This window comes from Carassius carassius, chromosome 9 (assembly GCF_963082965.1).
Source record: "Carassius carassius chromosome 9, fCarCar2.1, whole genome shotgun sequence".
In the NCBI taxonomy this organism is placed as follows: Eukaryota; Metazoa; Chordata; class Actinopteri; order Cypriniformes; family Cyprinidae; genus Carassius; species Carassius carassius.
In genome coordinates this window covers 29,711,833-29,733,797 of record NC_081763.1, presented here as the reverse complement: position 1 = coordinate 29,733,797, position 21,965 = coordinate 29,711,833, and the positions used below count along the sequence as shown (strand labels likewise).

Below are 21,965 nucleotides of genomic sequence, written 5' to 3'. Positions count from 1 at the left end.
CAACCTGACACATCACGACTTTCACAATCACATAACAATTTAAAACAACGTCACATGTGCATTCATAATTTAAAAGAAAAGCCTACAGGAAAAAAAATCATGAAATGTTGCATTGTTGTCAAACAGAAGAAAATATAAATAAAAATCATAAAACTAAAGATTTACAGCTTGAGATGGATTCATCTTATATTTGTACATGTCTGAATGGTTAAAATCACTCGAGGACTGAGCATCCCGTCTTATTAACAAATGATCAGGTCCTCACAATGCGTCGCTTTGGGTTTATTTCACTTCTCCCTCATTACGGCAGTAGTTTGTGGGGAGTTCACAGATTTGAACGTCAAAAGAAACATGAAAATGCACTACTTTGCACAGTTTAGAGACTGCTATTTTTTTTTTTAGCTCAGGTGTTCAATAAAAATCAATAACAACAATCAAAACGGATGATGCTCTTTGTTTGGAAATGATGCAGGACTGCACACAGCAAGGCGGGTTTATCGATACTGGTAGTTCATACTGGGATCGCCCCGGCCGTACCCTGCTGGTCCACTGTTATAGGAGGTGGAGCTACCACCGAAATTCTGGTTGGCTCCGCCCTGTGAACCGTAGTTTGACTGATTGCTGTAACCTGTGAGAGACCAATCAGAATTAGTAAAAAAAACTAAACAAATCTACATTGAGCAGTTAAGGATGACAACTATAATGAAAAAAAATTGATAGTCATTCTAAGACCACAGCTATAACAATAATGACTTTTTCTCCAGCTGATTAAATTTGACAGCCAATAAGATTAAAGATCTTCAGCATTTAAAGCAATACACGGTGTAACTTATAATAAACCTAATGTTGGTGTTATTGTTAATGTACTTGTCTTATAGTTTTTAGTGTGAATGGGTCTCAAAGGAACATTCAATTAACTTAAAATTGGTTGAAATTGAAATAGAAATGTATCATTTCATTTACTGCTCACCAATGGTTCCTCTGCAGTGAATGGGTGCCATCACAAAAACATCACAATAATCCACAAGTAATCCACACCACTCCTGTCCATCATTGTCTTGTGAAGTAAAAAGCTGCGTTTTTGTAAATAAATTCATCATTAGGGTGTTTTATCTTCAAACTTTTAGCCCAAAAGTGTTCATAATCCATAATGCATCCACCAGTGAAAAAGTTCATCCCCTATTGTTCGCTCACATCAAAATCAACCCACATAGCTGTTTATAACTGTTTTGGACTGCTTTTGCTTGATCTGTGCATAAGTTTTTCCCCAATCATTTTTTTTTACTGGAGAAAACAATATTATGGAATGGATAGAGCATATTTTAGCTGGAAGCGACAGTTTTAAGTTAAAATGTCTTAATGCATTTGTTTGTTTGTTTTTTAAAACACAGCTTTTTGCTCACACACATTCATTGATGGATGGAGTGGTGTGGATTACTGTGATGTTTTTATCAGCTGTTTGGACTCTCATTCTGACGGCACCCATTCACTGCATAGGATCCATTGGTGAGCAAGTTATGTGACGATATATCTAATGCCGCGTTTCCACCGAAATTACCCAGAACATTTGTACCAGGAACTTTTTCCCCCAGACCTGTTGCTTTCTGCGTTTCCACCGCGGTGTAAAGTACCGGGAAGATTAGGCAAATAGAGTTGTGACGTAGGTTTGCGCGCGTTTCTCAATACAAAGTAGGCTGATTTTGGACGTGCATCCTCGGTAGGGCGGACTTTGTGCATTCGTCTCGGGAGTGTGATGTCCGCGACGACGCAAATCCGGTAAATCTGCAAACAGCAGCGTACTTGATAACTTCAGTCAGCTGACCATGGCTACTGCAATTTTCCTCTCTGTATATTTACAATAAAATAAAGATAGGATATCAAATACCACTGCCTCCTTTCATTTTCATTTAAACATAATAACAGCTGCAGAAATGTACTTAAGTTCAGGGATGTGTGTATATATATACAGCTATTACAATGAAATGAAATATTATATAAATTTGCCTTTTTTATTTTCATTTTAACATATAGATAAATTGAATACAGACCAAAGATAACCGGTTAGATTTACCCAAAACGAATTATATTTTGTGTTTAACCACTAAAGGGAATAAAGCCAGCGGCACATATCAGAAGGTCTAGCCGAGGTGAGGCTGCTCTCGGCGGATAGATGATCACTGAGCTCCCGCTGATCGCGTGGAGCTCACCGTCTCTGAGATCGACGAAACACATTTTTAAATAGGCGCTGTCTTTATAAATAAACCACAGATTTGAGTTTTAAACATCTACATTCTCGCCTTAAATACTCTTAAAATTACATTTCATGACACAATAACAGTAATATTTTGAAAATGATCCGAATAAATGGAGGTTGAACTCAAGCAATGCTGCGTGAACTCAACCAATCAGCATGTTTAGCGGCCAAGTCCCGCCCCCGAAAGTTCCGGAACTTTGAAAAAGTACCACCTAGCCAGCAGGGACTTTCTGAGGGGCATTTTTTAACCTGGAACTTTATTTAGTTCCTGGTTCCTGCGGTGGAAACACACCGAGTACCAGGCCAAAGTCCCTAGTTCCTGGGTAAAGTTCCTGTGGTGGAAACGCGGCATATATCTACATCTTGGATGACCTGAGGGTGAGTGCATTTCCAGCAAGCCTCAATTTTTGGGTGAACTATTTTTGTAACCCAGAGTGTTTTCGTCACCTTCATAGCTGTATTCCTGTCCTCCGGTCACCTGTGAGGGATAAGCAGTGCTGTAGTTGAAGTTTCCACCTCCACCACCTTGAGCCGGACCGAAGTTCTTTTTCTGTCCGAAGCCCTGGCCGTACTGACCAAAGGAACCCCCTTGGCCAACTCCAGGTCCTTGAGGCTTGGTGTTTGGATGCATGGGTGGCTTCTTAGCGGCCGGTTTGGGGGTTCCAGTAGGGGACGAGTAGCCAGCGTCACTCTGATAATATGAGCCGAAACCAGTCGCCCCTGCTGCTCCCCCTGAGGACAGGTTTACACCTGGACCTGATGATCCAGGACCCGAGGCCACCGGTCCACCATTAGACCCTCCATTGTTAAAGAAATCTGAAGAGGAATGATGCAGTAAATGTTAACAGACGGACAATTAATTCTAATTAAATTCACGTTATAAATCTGAATCAACATATTACTGGCTCTTAAGTAGTGAACAGAGCAAAAGTTTTCTGTACACACTTGATACAAAATATACTTTAATAGAACCAGACTAATCCACATTTTCTTCTCGCTTTGAAATAGTAAATGTCTCACACTACACTTCTCATTCCATTCACTTCCACTTAAACTCATGCAAATGCAAGCTCTTGTTAAGATGTTTCACATTTCGCTGCTCTACAAAGTTCAAGTTTGGACCTGAGAATATGCATCACATCAAGACGTGAGCAATAGAAGACCAATATGTCATAGCAGATTTAGAAGAACTCAAACTTTGCAGCATTGCAGGAAAGTGGGGTATATTGTAGATTTTTACAGTTAAGATTTGTTATACATTGAAGAGAGTGGGGAAAAAAAGGGTACTGCAGAGACTGATGTCATATCATGACCATGCACTATCCAAAACAATTTAGCATGCTCAAAATCAGCTAAATACTAATTTAGTTTTGTAAATCAAGCTCTTTGCTATCGGTCTTTGAAAATTTGTAAATACAGACTTTTCTTCAAAGACTGAATATAAGAGGCCAAAAGCTCTTAGCAAATAAACAGAAAAGTGAAAATGGTTTCAATCGTAATACTAGCTAAAATATTTAATATAAAAACATACATTTACACATACCAAAAAAACAAACAAACAAATAAAAAAAACACTTTACAAAACCTGACCAAATAGTCTAATTTAAAAAAAAAAAAATGTAATATAGATATAGGTTTGTAAATTAACTCGGATGTATTGCAAAATAAGACGTTATCCAAAAAAAAAGCAGCAAAAAAACCCCATTTTATTCAATAGATAAAATTCTGATATTTAAAATCTATGCCTACTCTTCAAAAACCCAATTTCTCACAATCAATCACTATTAAAAAAATAAAAATAAAAAAACTTTAAAACATTAAAGACATGGCAATTTATTGGTGACAATTAAAAATCCATCAGGAACATTATTCCAGGAAAAACAACTAAACTGTTGGCAAAATGGCTTATACAGTGACTTGAGAGCTACAGTGAAGATAGTCATTATGAAATGTCAGTCCGCTACTTTGTGTCCATCCACCAGCCAATCACATTGCTCGACTGCACTGATCACGAAACAAATAATACGTCAAAGTGTCTTGCTTTTCTTGATTTCCGTAGGCAGAATCTCCCGTTCACATCCACAGTGTTAGTTTATCGTTGGTGCAGGTGTTTTGAGGTGAAATTGTAGATGATACATCACAAGGAAACGAGTTCATAGTGTGGGTAACCAGTGTTTTTTCCCCCCTCTGTCTCTATTTTTCATGTGTGCTTATTGAAAACATTGGTCGGTTTATGTCGCAAACTCGTGGTAGCCATAGGAGTCTGAGACAAAGTCACCTAAAGGGTGAGACAGAGCAGAGAAGCACAGAATTAGACGTCTTCTGTGTTTGCATGCCATGACAAACGTCACCAGGCATGAGTCAAGGACGTCAATCAGTTATCATCAAGGTCAAAGATAATTTGTGTTTTGTTTTGTTTTTTTTAGATTTCTCTGCTCCGGTCACCCTCAAGAAGGTCTTTCCTCAGAAAATGGCGTTGGCATGTTGGAAACATTTCTCGTTTTTCGCCGAGGAAAGTTTGCGTCCCATGGTACAACAAAGCAGAGAAATGTAAAATCAAAAGGAAAATACAATAGCGGACACTCGCATTATAGACATCATTAACATGTCCTCAGAACTACCAGAGCAGAATTTATTGAGATGAAGTCAAAAATGGCAAGAACTTACGCCATAAGAGTCTTGTGGTTAAAAAAACTAATCAACAAGAATAAAAATGCTCAAAAGTTATAAAAAAAAAGAGAAAAGAGTGGAATCAGTGAGAAATAAGAAAATACTCACTGTATCCAGAGTTATTGCTGACATATCCATACGTCCCATATCCACCTAAAGGGAGATGAGAATATAGAGAAGAATGTGTTTGTTCAAATGCAAGTCAACACAAGTTTTGTTTTATTAGACACAATTTGAGGTATAATGCATAGCACAAGGAAGCCATTAGTTATAAAAACTATTATTTAGGCAAAATTTGGGGTTGCAAAAATTCACTACCTTTTGATAAACTTTCAGACAGCAATAGAACTGTACCTTGATTGAATCCTCCACCATTGTTAAATCCGCGCCCTCGGCCCCTGCCACGTCCTCTTCCTCTGCCCCTGGGATTGATTGCCATGTCTGCAGGTGGCCCACTCGTCATCCCAAATCCAGCAGGGTGCTAAAATGAGCAAATCAGACAATTATACACGGAATATATAAGTGGAGATAATGACGACACTGAAAACAGAAAGAAACAGGCATACCATTGGAGGCATTTTCTTCTTCTTGTTTGCCTCGGAGTTGGAGCCTTCTGGGAAGAGCTTCTCTAGGGCCGCAAGTGCAGCGTAGGCCTTTGCCACCTTTTTATTGGATCCGGTACCCTGAAACTTTTGTCCGTCGATCTCCACCTGAAGAGAAAAGCAGCAGCTTTTATTACTCGATCTGCAATGTGTAAAACTAGAATGTGTGTCAGAGTTCATGTCCTCACCTCCATGACGAAGCGCTTGTCGTGGCTTCCACCGGTTTCAGAGATGAGCTCGTACTTCAGTCCCCTGCGCTTTTCGTTGAGCTCCATGACGGGGTTTTTTCCGTGTTTGGTTAGGATGGGCCCCTGCTGTCGAGCACTCTGAGAAAGCGAAAGAGGAGGAACAAGCTCTTATAAGACTGAATAACACACATTATTAGAGGTTTGGTGCAACTAATCAGTCAAAATTAAACCATAATGAATTTAATTTGCATTACAGGTAAAGTTAGTTATTCAGTGATTCTGTACAATACTGTTTAGAATTTGGGGGTCCATGAGATGTTTATGCTAAAATATATATTATACTCAAGGCTGCATTTATTTGCCTAAAAACATTAATATTGTTAAAAATTATTTCTATTTAAAATAGCCGTTTTCTATTGTTATATGTCTTAAAAAAAAATTTTTTTTAATGGCAAAGCTGTATTTTCAGCATCATTACTCCAGTCTTCAATGTCACATGATCTTTCAGAAATCAGTCTAATTTGCTGCTCAAGAAACATTTCTTACTATTATCAATGTTGAAAACAGTTGTGCTGCTTATTTTTGTGGATACTTTTTCTCTCCTCAGAATTATTTGATGAATAGCAAATACAGAATTTAATTAAAATATAAATGTTTTGTAACATTATGCAAGTCTTTACCATCACTTTCGATCAATTCAACAGAACACGTGCATTCATTTTTATTATTTGCATCATAAAACTGCCCACAAGATGCTCTTTAATTATAAGCCACTATATAGATACGTGGTAAATTAAATCTTCTGTACCTCGTCAGTGGGGCTGTCTGCGGTTGGTGCTGGTTCTGGCTCCATTTGGGTCACAGCGGGCAAAGTCTCCTGTGTGATCACCGGCTCCTCCTGTTTCACCACTTCAGCTGCCTTTTGCTCCAATCCAGTTGGCAGACCCATGTCTTGCAACACCTAGAAAAGGAGTTAAAAACCCCAGTTTCTAGTTTCAGAGTGATTCAGTAAGCCAAATAATTGACCTTCTGCATCACAGTCTCTTACTTTGACAGCTACGTGTAGTTTCGCAGTGCGTTTGGAGGGACCAGAAGCTTCAAAGTTCTTCCCGTCCACCTCTACAGCCATGGTAAAGACCGGCACATGGACAGGCCCAGTCTGAGAGATGAGTTTGTACTGTAGACCCGGCTTCAGCTGATTCAGACGCATCAGGGCATTCATGGCCTGTGGCGGCTCTGCCTTCTCCTCTGGAGCTGAAGCCCAGAAGACAATTTATGTTTTGTGTGCTATGGTATGCATAACTCCACTAAGCAGATTGTGAACACGTGAACAGCATTTACATTTCTTTTGCAATTTCTTCTTCTTCTTGTTAGGATTCTTCTCATCAGTAGCCTCCTCCTCCTCGATGGGGCGTTTCATTGGTGGCACATAGGTTGTGCTGGGTGGGATTTGAACTATCGAGATGAAAGACGACAAAAGTCAAGTTTCTCCTTCAAAATAGATAGATCTATAGATCATAAAGCATACATCAAGTAAAGAAAAATGTCCACTCCCACTCAATTTTACCTGTGTAGTCAATAGGTGTCTCACTCCGTGGTTTTCTGGGCATTTTTGAAGGAAGTGGGTCCATACCGAGCACTTTGTGCAGCTGTCCAAAAGCTGAAAGCCTTAAGGCATGCTGTTAATCAAAACATTTGACAATGTCACTCAGAATGCAAGCAATCGAATGTAAAACTTTGCAAAATTGTGGACAAACCTGAGCACTCTGGGTGATGTCCTCCCGCTGCTGGCGATCCATGTGACCAATGGCATCTGTTGGCTCCTTTTCGCAAGGGTCACAAATGCCTGAACCATCTAAAGCAGAGAGATGCACATTCAAATTCTATACATCTCAGTCAAACATAATACTGATTGGTCAATACAACACAAAAGTAACTACTTATATTTTTTAAAGAGCGCTTTATTGCAAGGGTGCTATAGTGTGAATACAGAGCAGTCAAAATGGTCTCTCATATTGTATACTGATATACTGACAGAGTCATTTTGTAATCTATTTTAGATCTGAAATGCGGAGCTGACGTACCAGCCATGAGGATTCCAGATGCGAGACACTCAAGAACTCTTCGGAGAGCCTCTCCTGCTCCCATTGGCCGAATCCCAGTGCCGATCGCCTTCTCGCACAGCAGCTCTAAGGGCTTCAAGAAACAAGAGCTACATCACATGGATGGCAACATATAAACGTTTCCTAATGCTTTTTATATCAAAAAAATAATTAACAGAAAAAAAAGACTAACGGTTGTAAAAAAAAATTATAATAATACTAAATATTATATCACATTATTTCTCAAATCGTCATGAGGAATCCACATTTTATAATGAAAAGAAATATTTGAAAACTACTTTGAGAACAGCTTACTTTTTCCATGAATGTACACATAAATTTTAATAAAATAAATTAAATTAAAATCAGCATTTTTTGAAGACTATATAAAGTGCATGATGTGTTGATCAATCAATCGCACATCAGCTTTGCTGTGGCTCTTCTAGGAACTATTTTCATTGGCAAAATTGAGCAAAAACACACAAGACAAGTTAATATTGTGTTTTAGACAAAATATTGTCTGTTTAATAAACTTCTAAAGTTTATTAAAGTATAAAATCTGTATTACATTTAAAATCATGCAGATATTGAAGAAAATGTGTGGGTGTGTTAAAAAAGTTAATTTTAACGTGATTTTCTGTGATTAGAACACAAGGCCTTTTCTATTTTAATGCAGCATTGTTTTGCACCACAATATAAATGATACGTAATTTTACACCATCTTTTGTTGCAATTTTTTTAATCTGCCACCTCTATAATCTCGGGTTGTTTGTGTACTTACCCATCCTCGCAGAGGGGCCCAGGTAGGAACACGAGCACAGAGGTCCCTCAGGATACGGATGACAATCACACAGGAGCGTAGTCCATTAGCCCTGGCCTAGAGACAAAAGCAGGAGGGACACAAACCAAAAGTTTATCTCATGCACTCATAATGTGGCACAACACCAAAGCAATAAACAAAGAAAAGGGGCGAGATTTGCAGATACTGAATAATGTGTGTCGATAAGCATTAGCAATGTAGAGAGGGCGGCAAATGGTTTAGAGTTATAAAATAAAAAATTTAAAAAAGCATATTACTCAGTTGAGAAGCTACATATATGACAGAGATTAAGAGAGTAGATTAAAAACATCAAGCTCAAGAGATGAGGAACACAACAGGGCTTGTGTTTGCGCTTGGCCTTCCGATTAAACATTAAATAACAGAACTGATACAAGCGAGAATGTACTACAAGATACTAAATATGGATTTAATCTGGGAAATGCAGCTGCATTTTTAAAGCACTGCAGGGCATCATCGAAACCATAAATACACTTATATGGCAGAAAGGTGCAATATTCCTTTTTGGCATGAATAAATGCTGACAAAGATTTTCTACAGGTACTTGAATTAAATACTTATAATAATGTTCTGTGTTCAACAAGTTTGAGGTAGCATATATGGCTTTTTTTGCAGTAAAAAAAGTTGTACTGTGAAATTATTACAATTTAAGATAATATATTTAACTTCTAATACGCATGTTTATATTATATTTCTTATATAACTTTAATTATATTATTTCTGCAATCAATTATTACCTACGATAAAAAAATTGTTGCATATTTTTGTGGAAAATTATACTTTTTTTTTCAGGATTCTAAAAAAGTTTTTAATTGATATAGGAATTAATATGTAATTTCTTTACAGTCTCTTCTAATCACTTTATATTCTTAATGAATAAGCTATCCATTTATAATTTTTCTATTACTATGCCCGTCTGCATTCCATTAGAACACTATATTTTGAACGAAGTCAAAATGAATTGCGCAAATCAATATTATGTCAAAAAAAGAATTGAAGTTAAATTGCACTGAACCCAGAACATTTCCAAAAGGACAAATCGGATGCAGAAATATTGCACCTGCCATTTGTGCTGATGCATTTAAATTTAAAATCAAGTCATTCAAAAACATCCAATATTAAAATGGTCTGTAAAAGCGGCAGCTGGTACTGGCAATGACGTCTCAAGAAGGTACTAAACAGCTATTAATGCGAAAATACACTTAGTTAAATTAGCCAGGCAGAGGTCAGACAGCACTGACAAAGAGGTCCTTGGCAACGCAATTCAAAACCATCCAGCAAGAATTTGACATTCTACCGGAGGCAAATACACTCCCACAAATAAAATCGACACAGAAAAACATCCACACAAACAACTGAAAAAAAAAGATACAGCTGGAAATAAGGTTTACACAGAAACTAAATAAAAACAAACTCAACTACTAGAAGACAAATAAAGACAAGATGCAAACCTGGAACCACTTGGCGTGGCGGAGGGACGCCAAGGCAGTCAGGCATTTCTGCCTGTCCAGTACATCCGGGGGATCGTTGACTGATAGCGTTTCTATTGGCAGGTGGAATAAGAAGACAAGGTACAGTTTGACCAAGGGGTTTTTCTGTCTCACGGCCGGGGGGGGAGGAGGCAGATAACCCCTACCAACGGCAGTGGAGGGGAGAGGAGGGGGAACCCCCCTAAACAAGAGCAACGCTTCCTGTGCTAGAACACAGCAGGACAGAAATCTACAAGTGGGCGGAGCATCCGGCTCTGTTCCAAACCCAAGTGAGGCTACACTTGACAATAAAAACCATAAATCGAGTCGTTTCCTACTTCCTCCTTTTAACACAGATATATTGAACTTGATTTTTTAATGAGCCTTTTTATAAAAGAATAATTAAAATTGCTTTCAAACATTATTAGAATTTTTTTTTGGTAGGCTAGAGGTTATTTAAATTATCAATTTAAATTTAAACTAAAAAACAAACACATAAATCTAGAAACGTTCATGGTTCATTACAACATGTGCAACTAATATATAGTTAACAAAAATACTGGGTAAAGGTCTATTTTTAAATAGACAGAATCATTTATAATGCAACTTTTGAATTAACTGATAAAATTTACGTAAAATACCACTTTACACGAAAGTACAATATTTTAGATTAAATTTCGCCAACAAAACAATCATGACACTTTGGTTAGTTGTTTTTTTATGCCATGCCAAATTCCTTGGCTATTATCATGGCAAGTCACAATATTGAAATATTATAAAAGAGTATTTTAAAAGCCAATATATAGTTTGTGTTACATAAATAACTCTAAAATGGATTAAGGGTTAACTGTTAAAAATTTGTGTAAAAGTGTTTTCATAACGCACTGGAAAAATTCAGAATCCTGCCAAGACGCACAAATGTAAATTTATGCGCAATGCATTCTGGACTAACAATATGTGATGACGTCCTAGATTTTGCCAATAATTTTCTGCTACTGTCTTCACCTATGATGCCTCAAGATGGCGTCTAGGCAGGCAGCTCACTATGATTTGGAACAGAGCCCTTGTGGCTGTATTTTGTGGCATGAAGGTGTGCAGTGAGTAAATGTTAAAGGGAGGCCCTTCTATGACAAAAAATGTGTGCATCAGTGAGATCTTAGTGCATTTGCGCTTTTCAAGTGACATGGGGGAACCCCTCCCCCTCGCCCCCTTGTTTTTTTTTCTGGGTGCACTGCCTTGCCCCTTCCGAGACAGAGAGCGTCCAGTTGGTCAAAGGTCCAGCGTCCCTAAAATTGACAAACTAGAAGGCTTGACAGAGAGAATCAGATTTTGAACCACAGGCAGCAGTAGTCAGATACACAAGAGGTATGATCAAAACGAGTCCACACTGCAGCAAAACTGATGGCTTGTGATGGTCTAAGGCAGGCGTCACTAACCGAGGGGTCACAGATAGGGCTAGGCTTTGAGATCGGCCTCAAGTTTGCTCTCGATTGACCCTTCGCTAAGCCCCGCCACATTTGGTTACTGTTGCATCACTTGGTGCAAGTTTTGCTGGCACCAACCACAGGCGTGTTAATTGTAATTTATTTGTAAAATTTGCACAAAGAGTGGTAAAACTTGATTGCATTATATATGTTTTTTTTATTCAATTAAAGTGGGACACTTTAATGCAAAATTATCATAATCTGCCCTTTTTTTTTTTTAAAGAGTACAAGTTTACAGTAAAATGAATAAAATTTGCAAAGGGAGAAGCTTTAAAAACAACTGTAAGATGGGCAAAAATGTGTTTCTCCATAATCAATACATAAATAACATGTCACACAATTAACATTTATGTAGAAACAAATGTTATAATTACTGACATTTTAGGTTTTCAATTGGGGGAAAAAGCATGTTCACTGCAACATTTTACCATATTCCTGGTTAAAAACTTACTGAAATGATGCAAACAAACAGAACTTCCACTGACGAAAAAAAAAAAAGATAAACTGATAAATTTGAGAATGGCAAAAGCTGCCAAGATTGTAAAAATTGGGTTTAGCCAAAGGTCAATTGTTTTATCTCACCCAAACAAGTTTTTATTTCACTGTTTCCCATTTCCAACATTCTAGCCCTAAAAAACTCTTTATTAAACTACAGATCCATTGAGTTACTGTGACCATAAATTACCAGGATGGGTCTAGTCTATTCTTTACACTGTGTCCTAATGTCTAGCATTATCTATAACCCTCCTGCCCTCCGTCCAGCCTCTTTGAGAAAGGCTCTGTCAAAGAGTCCTGGCGAACAAACCAGAGCTCGACAATACATCTGCTTCTCATTTTTGCTGCAATGCAAACCGTTCCACTTCTTCTCCATTATACGAACACATGCAAACAACAAGGTTTGTGATTTTGTTTCTTAATTCTCAGTAAGCCTTCATTAAACTCTCCTTTTAAATACTTCAAAGGGAACTGGGTCTTATTTAAAGCTTTACCCATCACTTATGTTACTGTATATTGGGCCATCAACACTAACATCACACTGCATGGAACTGTGAGACTTCAGGTGACAGTAAACATCATAATCTGTGTTACATGACTAGTCTGAATACAATATCCCCAAGCTCCATTGAAGGCCCAATAAACAATATCCCTGCCTGATTCCATCCCATCTTGCTATCTCTGGGGTTGTGGGGTGGTTAGAGGAACCATAAGGCACGTGATTTCAAACCTACCTCCAGCAGCCTGCTTCTCAGCCTCCTCCCGCACGAGAGGTGAAGTCATATGAATGGTGAGGGTCAGCGGTGGCTCCTTGGAGTTCTTGATGACAATGGTGGCATCGCGGATGCATGGTTTAACATCATATTTTTCTTCTGTGACGACCTGTAGGAGGTTCATGCATGATTTTAATCCTGCCTTTGTAGATAATGTTTAAAATAGGAGCTGCAGACATACCTTGAGCTGCACAGCAAGGTTCTCAGACACTTTCTTCAGAAGGGTGATGGTGGGTTTGTCTTTGCACAACAGCACCAGCTCTAGGTCAAGATCTCCCTTCAGCAGGAGACCTTTAGCTACCAGCCCCACACGCATGACTCCACGCAGGGAACGTGTGAGGTGCTCCACTGACTTTACTTCACTGGAGGGGAAAATATGATGGGGAGTTACATGAGAGATACTAACACACACCATAGTAAAATGACATAGTGAACAGAAAAGTCACAATTAAATATTCTCACATCTCTTTCTCGCCATCTCCATCGGACTCCAAAGCATTCACTTTGACATTTCCTTTCTCCTGCTCATCAAGCCAATCAGAGACAGCCTTGAGGGCACGTTCGGTGTGGGACACCATGTTCTGCACCCCCTCCAGCTCCTCCTGGGTGGGATAGATGGAGGAGTGTTTGGCCATCACATGGCGGTCGTCGTTCACAAAGATGCGCATGGAGCGATGACGAATGGGAGGCGGCTTCACGGAAACAAAGAGAAAAAAATAATAATTTACATGAGAAGTTAAACCAAAAGACTGTGCTGTCCAAAAGCCTGGGTGTCATTCAAATTTTTATTTTAAGAAATTAAAACTTCTGTTTAATAAGGATGCATTAAGTTGATCAAAATGGACTGTAAACTCATTTGTAGTGTTACAAAATATTTATATTCCAAATAAATGTTCTTTTGAACTTTCTATTCATTAAAGAATTCAGAAAAAATTAAAAGCATATAACGTTTTTTAACATTGATAACATTAAGAAATGTTTCTTTAGCAGCAAATCAGCATAGTAGAATTATTTCTGAAGGATCACGTGACACTGAAGACTTACTATATTGTTTATCAAATAAATGCAGCCTTGGTGAGCCTTTTCCTTATAAGTGTGACTGTTTTGTGTAATTACTGCCATATGAGTATAATTAATTATAGGGGTTAAAGCAAAAAATAGAGGCTGAACTTTTTTCCAGGGGCGAGGCAGCACATTAAAAGCATGCAATGACTGCGGCATCTTTAACATTTGAAAGGATACTACAGCAAAGTTACTGCTTTCTTTTTCATGAATATATGGTTGACCTGAAGAATGAAAGCTGTATCATACACTTGGAAAATTTTGAGCTACATCACAGCGCATCCACACTAGGGGTGTGAGAATACACTTAGCTCACAATGAGAAAAAATACAGCTACTTGGTTCACTAGAATGTGACAATACTTTAAAAAAATTTCAGTGACAAAATATGTTTTTTTAGTTACAAAAAGTAAAACAATGCAGTTGTATTTAGAAATATTTGAACTAATCTAGGGCTGCACGATATTGGGAAAAAATGACATTGCGATATTTTATTTTTTCTGCGATATATATTGCGATATGAAATCTAATCAAATTTTTCCTTACAAACAAAAATGGGATGAAGACACTTACTCATTTTAAATGATTTAAACATCAGAGTATTATTTAAATTTGAGTAAATTATTTGTTTGTAACTTTAGGATGTGGTTTGAATTGTTAACATTAACTAAAATGATCTTACCACAAGCAATACTTCTGTTACTATATTTATTAATCTTTGTTTATATTAGTTTATAAAAACAGCTGTTTATTGTTTGGTAATGTTACTTCACAGTGCATTAACTATGTTAACAAATACTGTACAACTTTTGATTTCAACAATGAAGGCTATAGCCTAAATGTTGAAATTAACAATGTTGTAGAAGTGCAGTTTAGTAATAGTACATGTTAAATAATGTAGTTAAATAGTTTAATAAATAGAACATTATTGTTACAGATACAGATTAGAGTTACAGATTTTTTTGTAATACACCAATTCAGACGTCTCGTAAGTTCAGTGTTGGACAGGTCAGTTGTTTAAACCATTCATTAAATTGAATCGGTTCAAAGGAATCATTAGTTCGCGAATCAGACGTGTACAGCACGCGTTGTGTAATTATCTCTGAAGTTTAGGATATCACACAAGATTTGACAACACAGAAAACATTTCATCACTGGATTGTTTTTTTTTTTTTTTGACACCATCGTGTCAATTGATTTTGATTAATATGCGCGAGGGAGAGAGAGCAAGACAGCGCTCGTGTTGTTTGAAGACAGTGAAGGTGAGTATGCGCGCGGCCGGGGCTCGCGCTCGCTCTCTCTCTGCTCGTTCTTATATGCGGCCTGTTAAACTGACAGGACTTTAAAACACATGCAAATGATAAACTTTCACTCTATGATGGTTAAGATGAGGAATTAATCCGCGAATCACATTCGTCAAGGGCCGGGGAACAGCTGGCCCGTACAGTTAATGAATAACGGATCAACTACGACAGCCTACATCGCACATCCTGCAATGTGACTATCGTGGATTTGTACATCGCGATATCGATGCTTAAACGACACATCGTGCAGCCCTAGATGTAACTAATGATTTTTTTGGTAATCAAGTAATCTCCTGATTATTTTGACAACCGAGTAATTCGATTTTTTTCGTCCGTGAGGGGCTGGTGCGCTCAAATAAAATGAAACCAAAACACAACTAAAAGCCCAGGCCTGGTCCTCTCTCGTCCTTCACTGTCATCGCTCCAGTTTTATATCCTTCCATCTCCTCCGTGGGCCTCGAGACCGGTGGGTCGAACAGGTGTAGCTCATCTCCAATCACTCCACCGGCCTCGCTCCCATGTCCCTCGGCCCCGCCCCACTCGTCACAATATATAAACTAACTATGAGGCAATAATAATTGGCTCAAGTAAAATATCAAAACCAAGAAATTACGATTGTACTGAACACTTAAAAATTATATAGCGTAATATGCCTATATATATAATATGAACATAACTTAAGTACATTATGTATAAAATACCTGCAGAAGGCGCCCACGGCCTGGTGATGTTTCACTTTACAGCGTGATTAAACTATGTTTAAATCAATTACATTTTAATATTTGGCCAGAGGCAATTTTATTTTGAAATTGTGATGTACAATACATGGCATATTTATACATAGGTTGATGTATTATCCTGTGCCGGAAAAGGTTTGTAATGATTTACGTTACAAATCTAGTGAGATGCACTGTTTTCCCAGATGAAGGTTTTTTGAACACAATTCAAATTCGCTGCATATGCAGAGGAAGAGTTTAGCCCCTTTCACACATACAGTCTTCACTGGTAAATTACCGGTAAGTTATCATTAATAGATCATGAGTGAACAAGATCTTTTCAAAAATCCCGGTAAATATGTTTTGGCAATCATACTGTTTTTTGGAGATGACATGATTACCCTGAGCTCTTTTCAAAGCTCTGCTGCTTCATAATTGGCTTTTATATGTAAATATGCGCAAGATGGACATCTTTGACCATTGTGCCTCGCAGCTTTTTGTTGCGCTTCTCCATTCACCAGGGCTGCAACTCTGCAATTGGACATTTATTATCTATTATTATGCTTGTCTTGTGTTTATAAGAGCAAAATATTCTGACAGGCTAGTAATGCTAGTTTGGTTGAGAGTGAAAGCTGCTCTCATACCATTGGTAGACAAACTCATGGACTCAAAAAGATAATCAAAAAGTGTTTTTTTTTATGTAGCATTATTTTATTATTTTTTCCGCAGCCAAACACTGCGTGCCGGAGATCCCGCACGATGCAGGAGAACTTTAATCCCTGTAATATGTACTATCCAGAAGAAATCAGACTACAAGAAGCATTAATATATGTATACTTTACCATAATGGCTACAAAGTGGTTCTTCGGTTTGGCAGTGTTGGCCTATATGTGGCAGAGGAATGCTGCTCCAGTTGGTCTGTAATGAAAAACAACCAGTTTTTTGTATAATAATCAGTCGAAACCTATAATGCAACAAACACTGCTGTCCTAAAGATTAAGTCAACCAAAAAACAGTAAAAACGTCAAGATTCCTAAATGTATTAGTATCTACAAGATACTTCAAAGTAGAGGTCTTCACGGGTCCAAAAATTCGTGCCCGAACCCGAAAGAGACCCGTAATGTACTACACCGAACCGACCCGGACCCGTCTAATATTTCAAAAGCTGGACCCGGACCCGTGTAGATCCGAGAAATGCCTACCAGGACCCGACCCGGACCCGTATATTATTTAAAATCTGGACCCGAACCCGCCGGGAAGACACAGACCCGACTGGACCCGACTGTCACATATTCCACCTTAAATTGCTATTACAAGTCAAATAACCTGTTGCGAAAAATACTGCTTTTTGTCTTACCTAATTTAAAGAGCCGTAGTCTCTCTTCCTTGTACCTGACTGCCTTACATTGCCTTGCATTACAATCCTCCGACAAAAAAGTTATTCATGTTATTCCTCTCGTTATCCCAAGTCCAAGCTGAATCCACTCATTATTTCAGCTTCAAAAGTCCACTTGATGTCACGGTGATGGATGACAAATGCTACTGTGCACATGTACATTCTGACTCGAGTTAATTGAATTAATGACGTTATTTATTTGCTATCATCTGATCTCTGTGCTCTCTGCTCTGCATGGAGTCTGAATCTGACCACTAAAACTTTAAGATTAAACGGTTCATTTATAATATTATAAAAATGGGAGAAAATGTAAAACGCGGTTTGGCGGTCGAAATGTCCCTCACTGGTTGCCAATATAAACATGAAACACGATCGAGACTGCACATGCGTGCTAGCTGTATCAACCTAAAATGCTTTAACGCAATTTGAGCGTCATAGAAAACATTAATGTGACAGTTCACCTCAGTTTGTGTTGCTGATTTGAAATATATTAAATATGAGTGTGTCAAGTCTTTAAGCATTAATACAGTGCGTGCACTTGTATTAACTCTGAGTCTGCGCGCAGAGAGAGAGAGAGAGAGAGAGAGAGAGAGAGAGAGAGAGAGAGAGAGAGAGAGAGAGAGAGATCACTTTTTTTGGCTCACTCTTTTCTTTTCCTAATTTTACAGGTTGCAAGTTACAAAAAACACAAGCAGTCTTTGATCACGGCCGGGTGTTCTCCGAGTCCGATGATTCCGATCGCACGGGTATTACACACAATGTTAAACAGACCCGGGACCCGAGGTAATAGTTTCGGACCCGACCCGGACCCGGCTGATGATTTAAAATATAGACCCGAACCCGTACGGGTCCCGGGTCGGGTCCGGGGTCGACGGGTCTCGGGTGCACTGTGAAGACCTCTACTTCAAAGAATGACTTCGTTCCAGATTTGTAAGAGAAGTATTTCATGTTAGTGTGTGCAACGCACGCTTCCAGTGCCTCCCTGTGGACGTCTGTGTTTTTCTCCTCATGCAAGCAGCAAAAAATCACTACAGCGAGATGGCTGCATTAGTGACTTTACTAAACTGATTTGGCTTTACTAAAATGTATGCATAATCGCATTAAATAGTTTAAATAAGTTGTTCAGATGAACAAAGCACGAGGTTTTCTTGCAAAAAGGGAAGTCGTGGCCTAATGGTTAGAGAGTCGGACTCCCAATCGAAAGGTTGTGAGTTCGAGTCCCGGGCCGGCAGGAATTGTGGGTAGGGGGAGTGCATGTACAATTCTCTCTCCACCTTCAATACCACGACTTAGGTGCCCTTGAGCAAGGCATCAAACCTCCAACTATATATGTATAGTTGGGGGGCTTCCCACTGCTCCAGCTGTGTGCTCACAGTGTGTGTGTGTGTGTCACTGCTCTGTGTGTGTGTGCACTTCGGATGGGTTAAATGCAGAGCACAAATTCTGAGTATGGGTCACCATACTTGGCTAAAAAAAAAAAACTTTAACATTTGAATTGTTTGGTCAGACAGTTCATATATAATATTCATATTAATCGGGGATTAAACGTGGAGTTATGTTCTGTATGCTAAATATGAAAACGAGCGTATCTTATCCTTCTACATGCACCAAGGGAAATGTTCACGGATCACAGGGGCATCACATATTCGGATCTCCATGGAAACAGTGACTCAATACATATCATAATATCATTCAGAGATGCAGAACAAGCAGTTCAGAAAACACGAAACCTCCTTTACGCTAACCCGTTTAGATTGGAAACCCCTTTTATTTACCAGACTGCAATCTTAAATAGATATGAATTTAAAACATATGACTGGCACGGTTTTTGAATTTCCTGAACCCTCAAACTCATTTCCTGCAATTGTCTCCATGCTTGCCACGTAAGTGCGAAATCAGATGTTCAACAATGCTCTTCTCACCTTTTGGTCTGGACAGAACATGTTTTTCATTCACCGCATATCTCCTAGAATTGGCAGGAAATGTGAACCGTCTCGCATCGCTCTACAGCTGTGAGGAACGCCTTTCTAACACTGCTACTGCTATAAAAAGCTACAAACATCACAACTGTACTAATCTCATGCAAGAACAATAAAATGAGAGAAAAAAAAAACTAAACTCGAATAAAACAAGAGGCAGGACAGACAGGCTGCGTTGTATTATATCAGGGTCTTAGCAACCTTTTAGATGCCACAGACCCTTAGTATTAAAATCAAGCAACATAATTTCATGCATTAAAGGCCCAATTTATATTATTAAAAAGTTATGTGTAAAGTATAACTTGGAAATGATTTAGTTGTTATACTATATAATATGCCTATTCATTGTACTACACTACACAGTTTGCACATGTTTTAATAATTTTATTATGTTAATCAATTAAAAAAAAATACTTATTTTAATATTAAGCATGCCCCCCCCCGGGTCCCAAAAATGCATTCTGAAAATATCTGCATTATATTTTAGAGATCAAACAAATACATAATGAATGCACATATATATATATATATATATATATATATATATATATATATATATATATATATAGGGCTCTAGTGGGAGAGTTCTCCTCAAATATTACCATGTAGCATAGGTACTTCAGCATTGACGGATGTACATTTTGTACTGTTGTTCAAAGACAAAAACTATTAAACTTCATTATTATAATAATAATATTTTTTCGCTGTGCAACTTTATATCGTGTTATACAATGTGTGCCCATTAAACAAGCAGGACGAAACCGCCCCTGTAACTCTAAAATCTTAGTAAAACATACAAAATAACAATACATCTCTTTCATAATCACCAAACGCGCAGGTTAGCGTATGTTGTGACTAAAGCAACACAATATTGGAGGTAAACAAGAGAGACGCAGTCTACATCACAGCTGCGCGGCCATCTTACTGCAGACAAACAATGAGGAGAGCAGCTCATCTAGCTTCATTTCATAAAACATTGGATTCTTAAGATGGTCATATAATGTTTGTACACGTAAACCTGGCTAATGATGGCCAAAAATGCTTTCTAACCTAGATAACGTTATGCATTTGGTTTTAAGACACAGCCAGAGATAATGTTACTGAATTAGATAAAATGGTCGCGACCCTCCCTCAAAACAACTAAAAACAGAATGTTTATTTAACTAGAACGAGACAGAATAAAACATTATTTCATTCTTTTAGGCATAAAAGTAAGATAAAATCAAGTCAAACAATGCTCAATTCTCGCCGTTTTTGTGAACTACATAAGGAGCTAGCTGCTAATCGCTAGCCATAGCCGTTTGCTACACAAATATTTAATTTCTACTGCAATTAAGTGTTTAAATTACACATTTTGGTTTAGATAAAAAGGTACTCAATCGACACATCTGCCGCTTAAAACACTTAAACCACTCAATATTTAAGGATGTGTGTGTTTTCATCATGTACTCACCAGCGTAGCGACAAAGATGCGCCGATCTACCGCTCAGCGTGCGCGAGCGAAGCTGGAACAGTGACACGTGATATCCCCTGACCGATAGGATCATTGGTACGCCAGAGGCAGATGTGAGTGAATTAGGAGGGCGTGGCTTTGTCATTCAGACTGGCGACTGCAAGATCAAACACATCTTTTTCTTTCTTTCTTTCTTTCTTTCTTTAGCTTGGCAATGAAGGCGTCAGCTGAGAAATAATGTAAAGTGCTATGCAAATGAAGACACCGTATTTAAATTAAACAAATAAACGACTATTTCTTGTGTTTTTATTATTAATTTTTCTTTTTTTCTCTCTGCATTTTTCTATGTCAGATTGAGTCATAGACCGCGGTAGGACACGGGCGCAGATGTTTGGGGGCGATGCAACACAAAGAAAAAGGCGACAAACGGACAAATTACAGAAATAACAGTGCCCCCGCCCCACCCCCACCAATACATAAATAAATAGACCAAGGAGAACTGTTTTGATACTAACTTGTATTATTTAACATAGTTTGATTTTACAATTGGAGGAATTTGTCACTGCTAAAACAATGTTAAACGTGAGAAAGATGGATCAACTTTGAGAAATGCTTGATTTACTCACCTAACTTTTCACTATCAGAAAAATGTGTACAATTCTAATTGAGGAAGTATCTTTTAAAATGTAACAATATGGCCACTTCATTTAATCTCCTAATATTTACACGTGATTTTGCCAAGTACGACATGTTCCTGGATCAACATCTTTTGTTGATCCTGGATCAACGTTATTATTAAAAATATAGATTTAACCAAATACCTTAAATAATTTATTCCTAAAATCAGTGGGAAATGATAGCTGATTAACAAGGGTGTAGAAGCACCTAACCCTGATTTTAAGCCTAAAACAGATATTTCCTGAAAAGTTATATCTGAATTCTGATTGGTTGATTGGAATGCTGTTCCAGGATCAACAAGGATGTTGATCAAGGAACATGCTGTACTTGGTGAAATCACGCTCACCAATATATAGCCTATGAACATATAAGTTATTAATATGTACCATTTAGGGGTAAATATGGTACAAACACGTACCTTGTACCTTAGTGTACAGTGACAGTTTGTATATTATTTTATTTTTTTCTCAGAATGCCCGTTTTGAAAAAAAAAAAAAAGACAG

The 21,965-nt window shown here is 38.1% G+C and overlaps 1 protein-coding gene across 2 annotated transcripts; it reads right to left on the bottom strand.

The window, feature by feature from the left end:
• Nucleotides 1–120: 120 nt before the first annotated feature.
• Nucleotides 121–20,921, bottom strand: ilf3b (interleukin enhancer binding factor 3b). 2 transcript variants are annotated; one of them, XM_059558865.1, is made up of 19 exons: nucleotides 20,785–20,921; nucleotides 16,799–16,874; nucleotides 13,338–13,567; nucleotides 13,057–13,237; nucleotides 12,837–12,984; nucleotides 10,106–10,197; nucleotides 8,598–8,693; nucleotides 7,799–7,910; nucleotides 7,472–7,569; nucleotides 7,282–7,393; nucleotides 7,056–7,169; nucleotides 6,763–6,968; nucleotides 6,523–6,675; nucleotides 5,715–5,852; nucleotides 5,491–5,634; nucleotides 5,279–5,405; nucleotides 5,033–5,077; nucleotides 2,702–3,070; nucleotides 121–628 (listed from the first exon to the last, which is right to left on the bottom strand). In XM_059558865.1, the coding sequence occupies exons 2-19, from the start codon at nucleotides 16,799–16,801 to the stop codon at nucleotides 495–497; spliced, it is 2,502 nt and encodes an 833-aa protein (XP_059414848.1). In that variant the 5' UTR covers nucleotides 16,802–16,874; nucleotides 20,785–20,921; the 3' UTR covers nucleotides 121–494. The 2 variants fall into 2 exon arrangements, with proteins under 2 accessions (XP_059414848.1, XP_059414849.1); XM_059558866.1 differs by lacking the exons at nucleotides 121–628; nucleotides 2,702–3,070 and adding an exon at nucleotides 4,072–4,532.
• Nucleotides 20,922–21,965: the final 1,044 nt, after the last annotated feature.

Excerpts from the sequence above, each read along its gene's own strand:
- ilf3b (XM_059558865.1), bottom strand. Across the intron at positions 10,198-12,836 it reads TGAGAAGCAGGCTGCTGGAG|AAACGCTATCAGTCAACGAT; the intron begins GTAGGTTTGAAA and ends ACCTGCCAATAG. Across the intron at positions 5,406-5,490 it reads AGAAGAAAATGCCTCCAATG|CACCCTGCTGGATTTGGGAT; the intron begins GTATGCCTGTTT and ends TGCTCATTTTAG.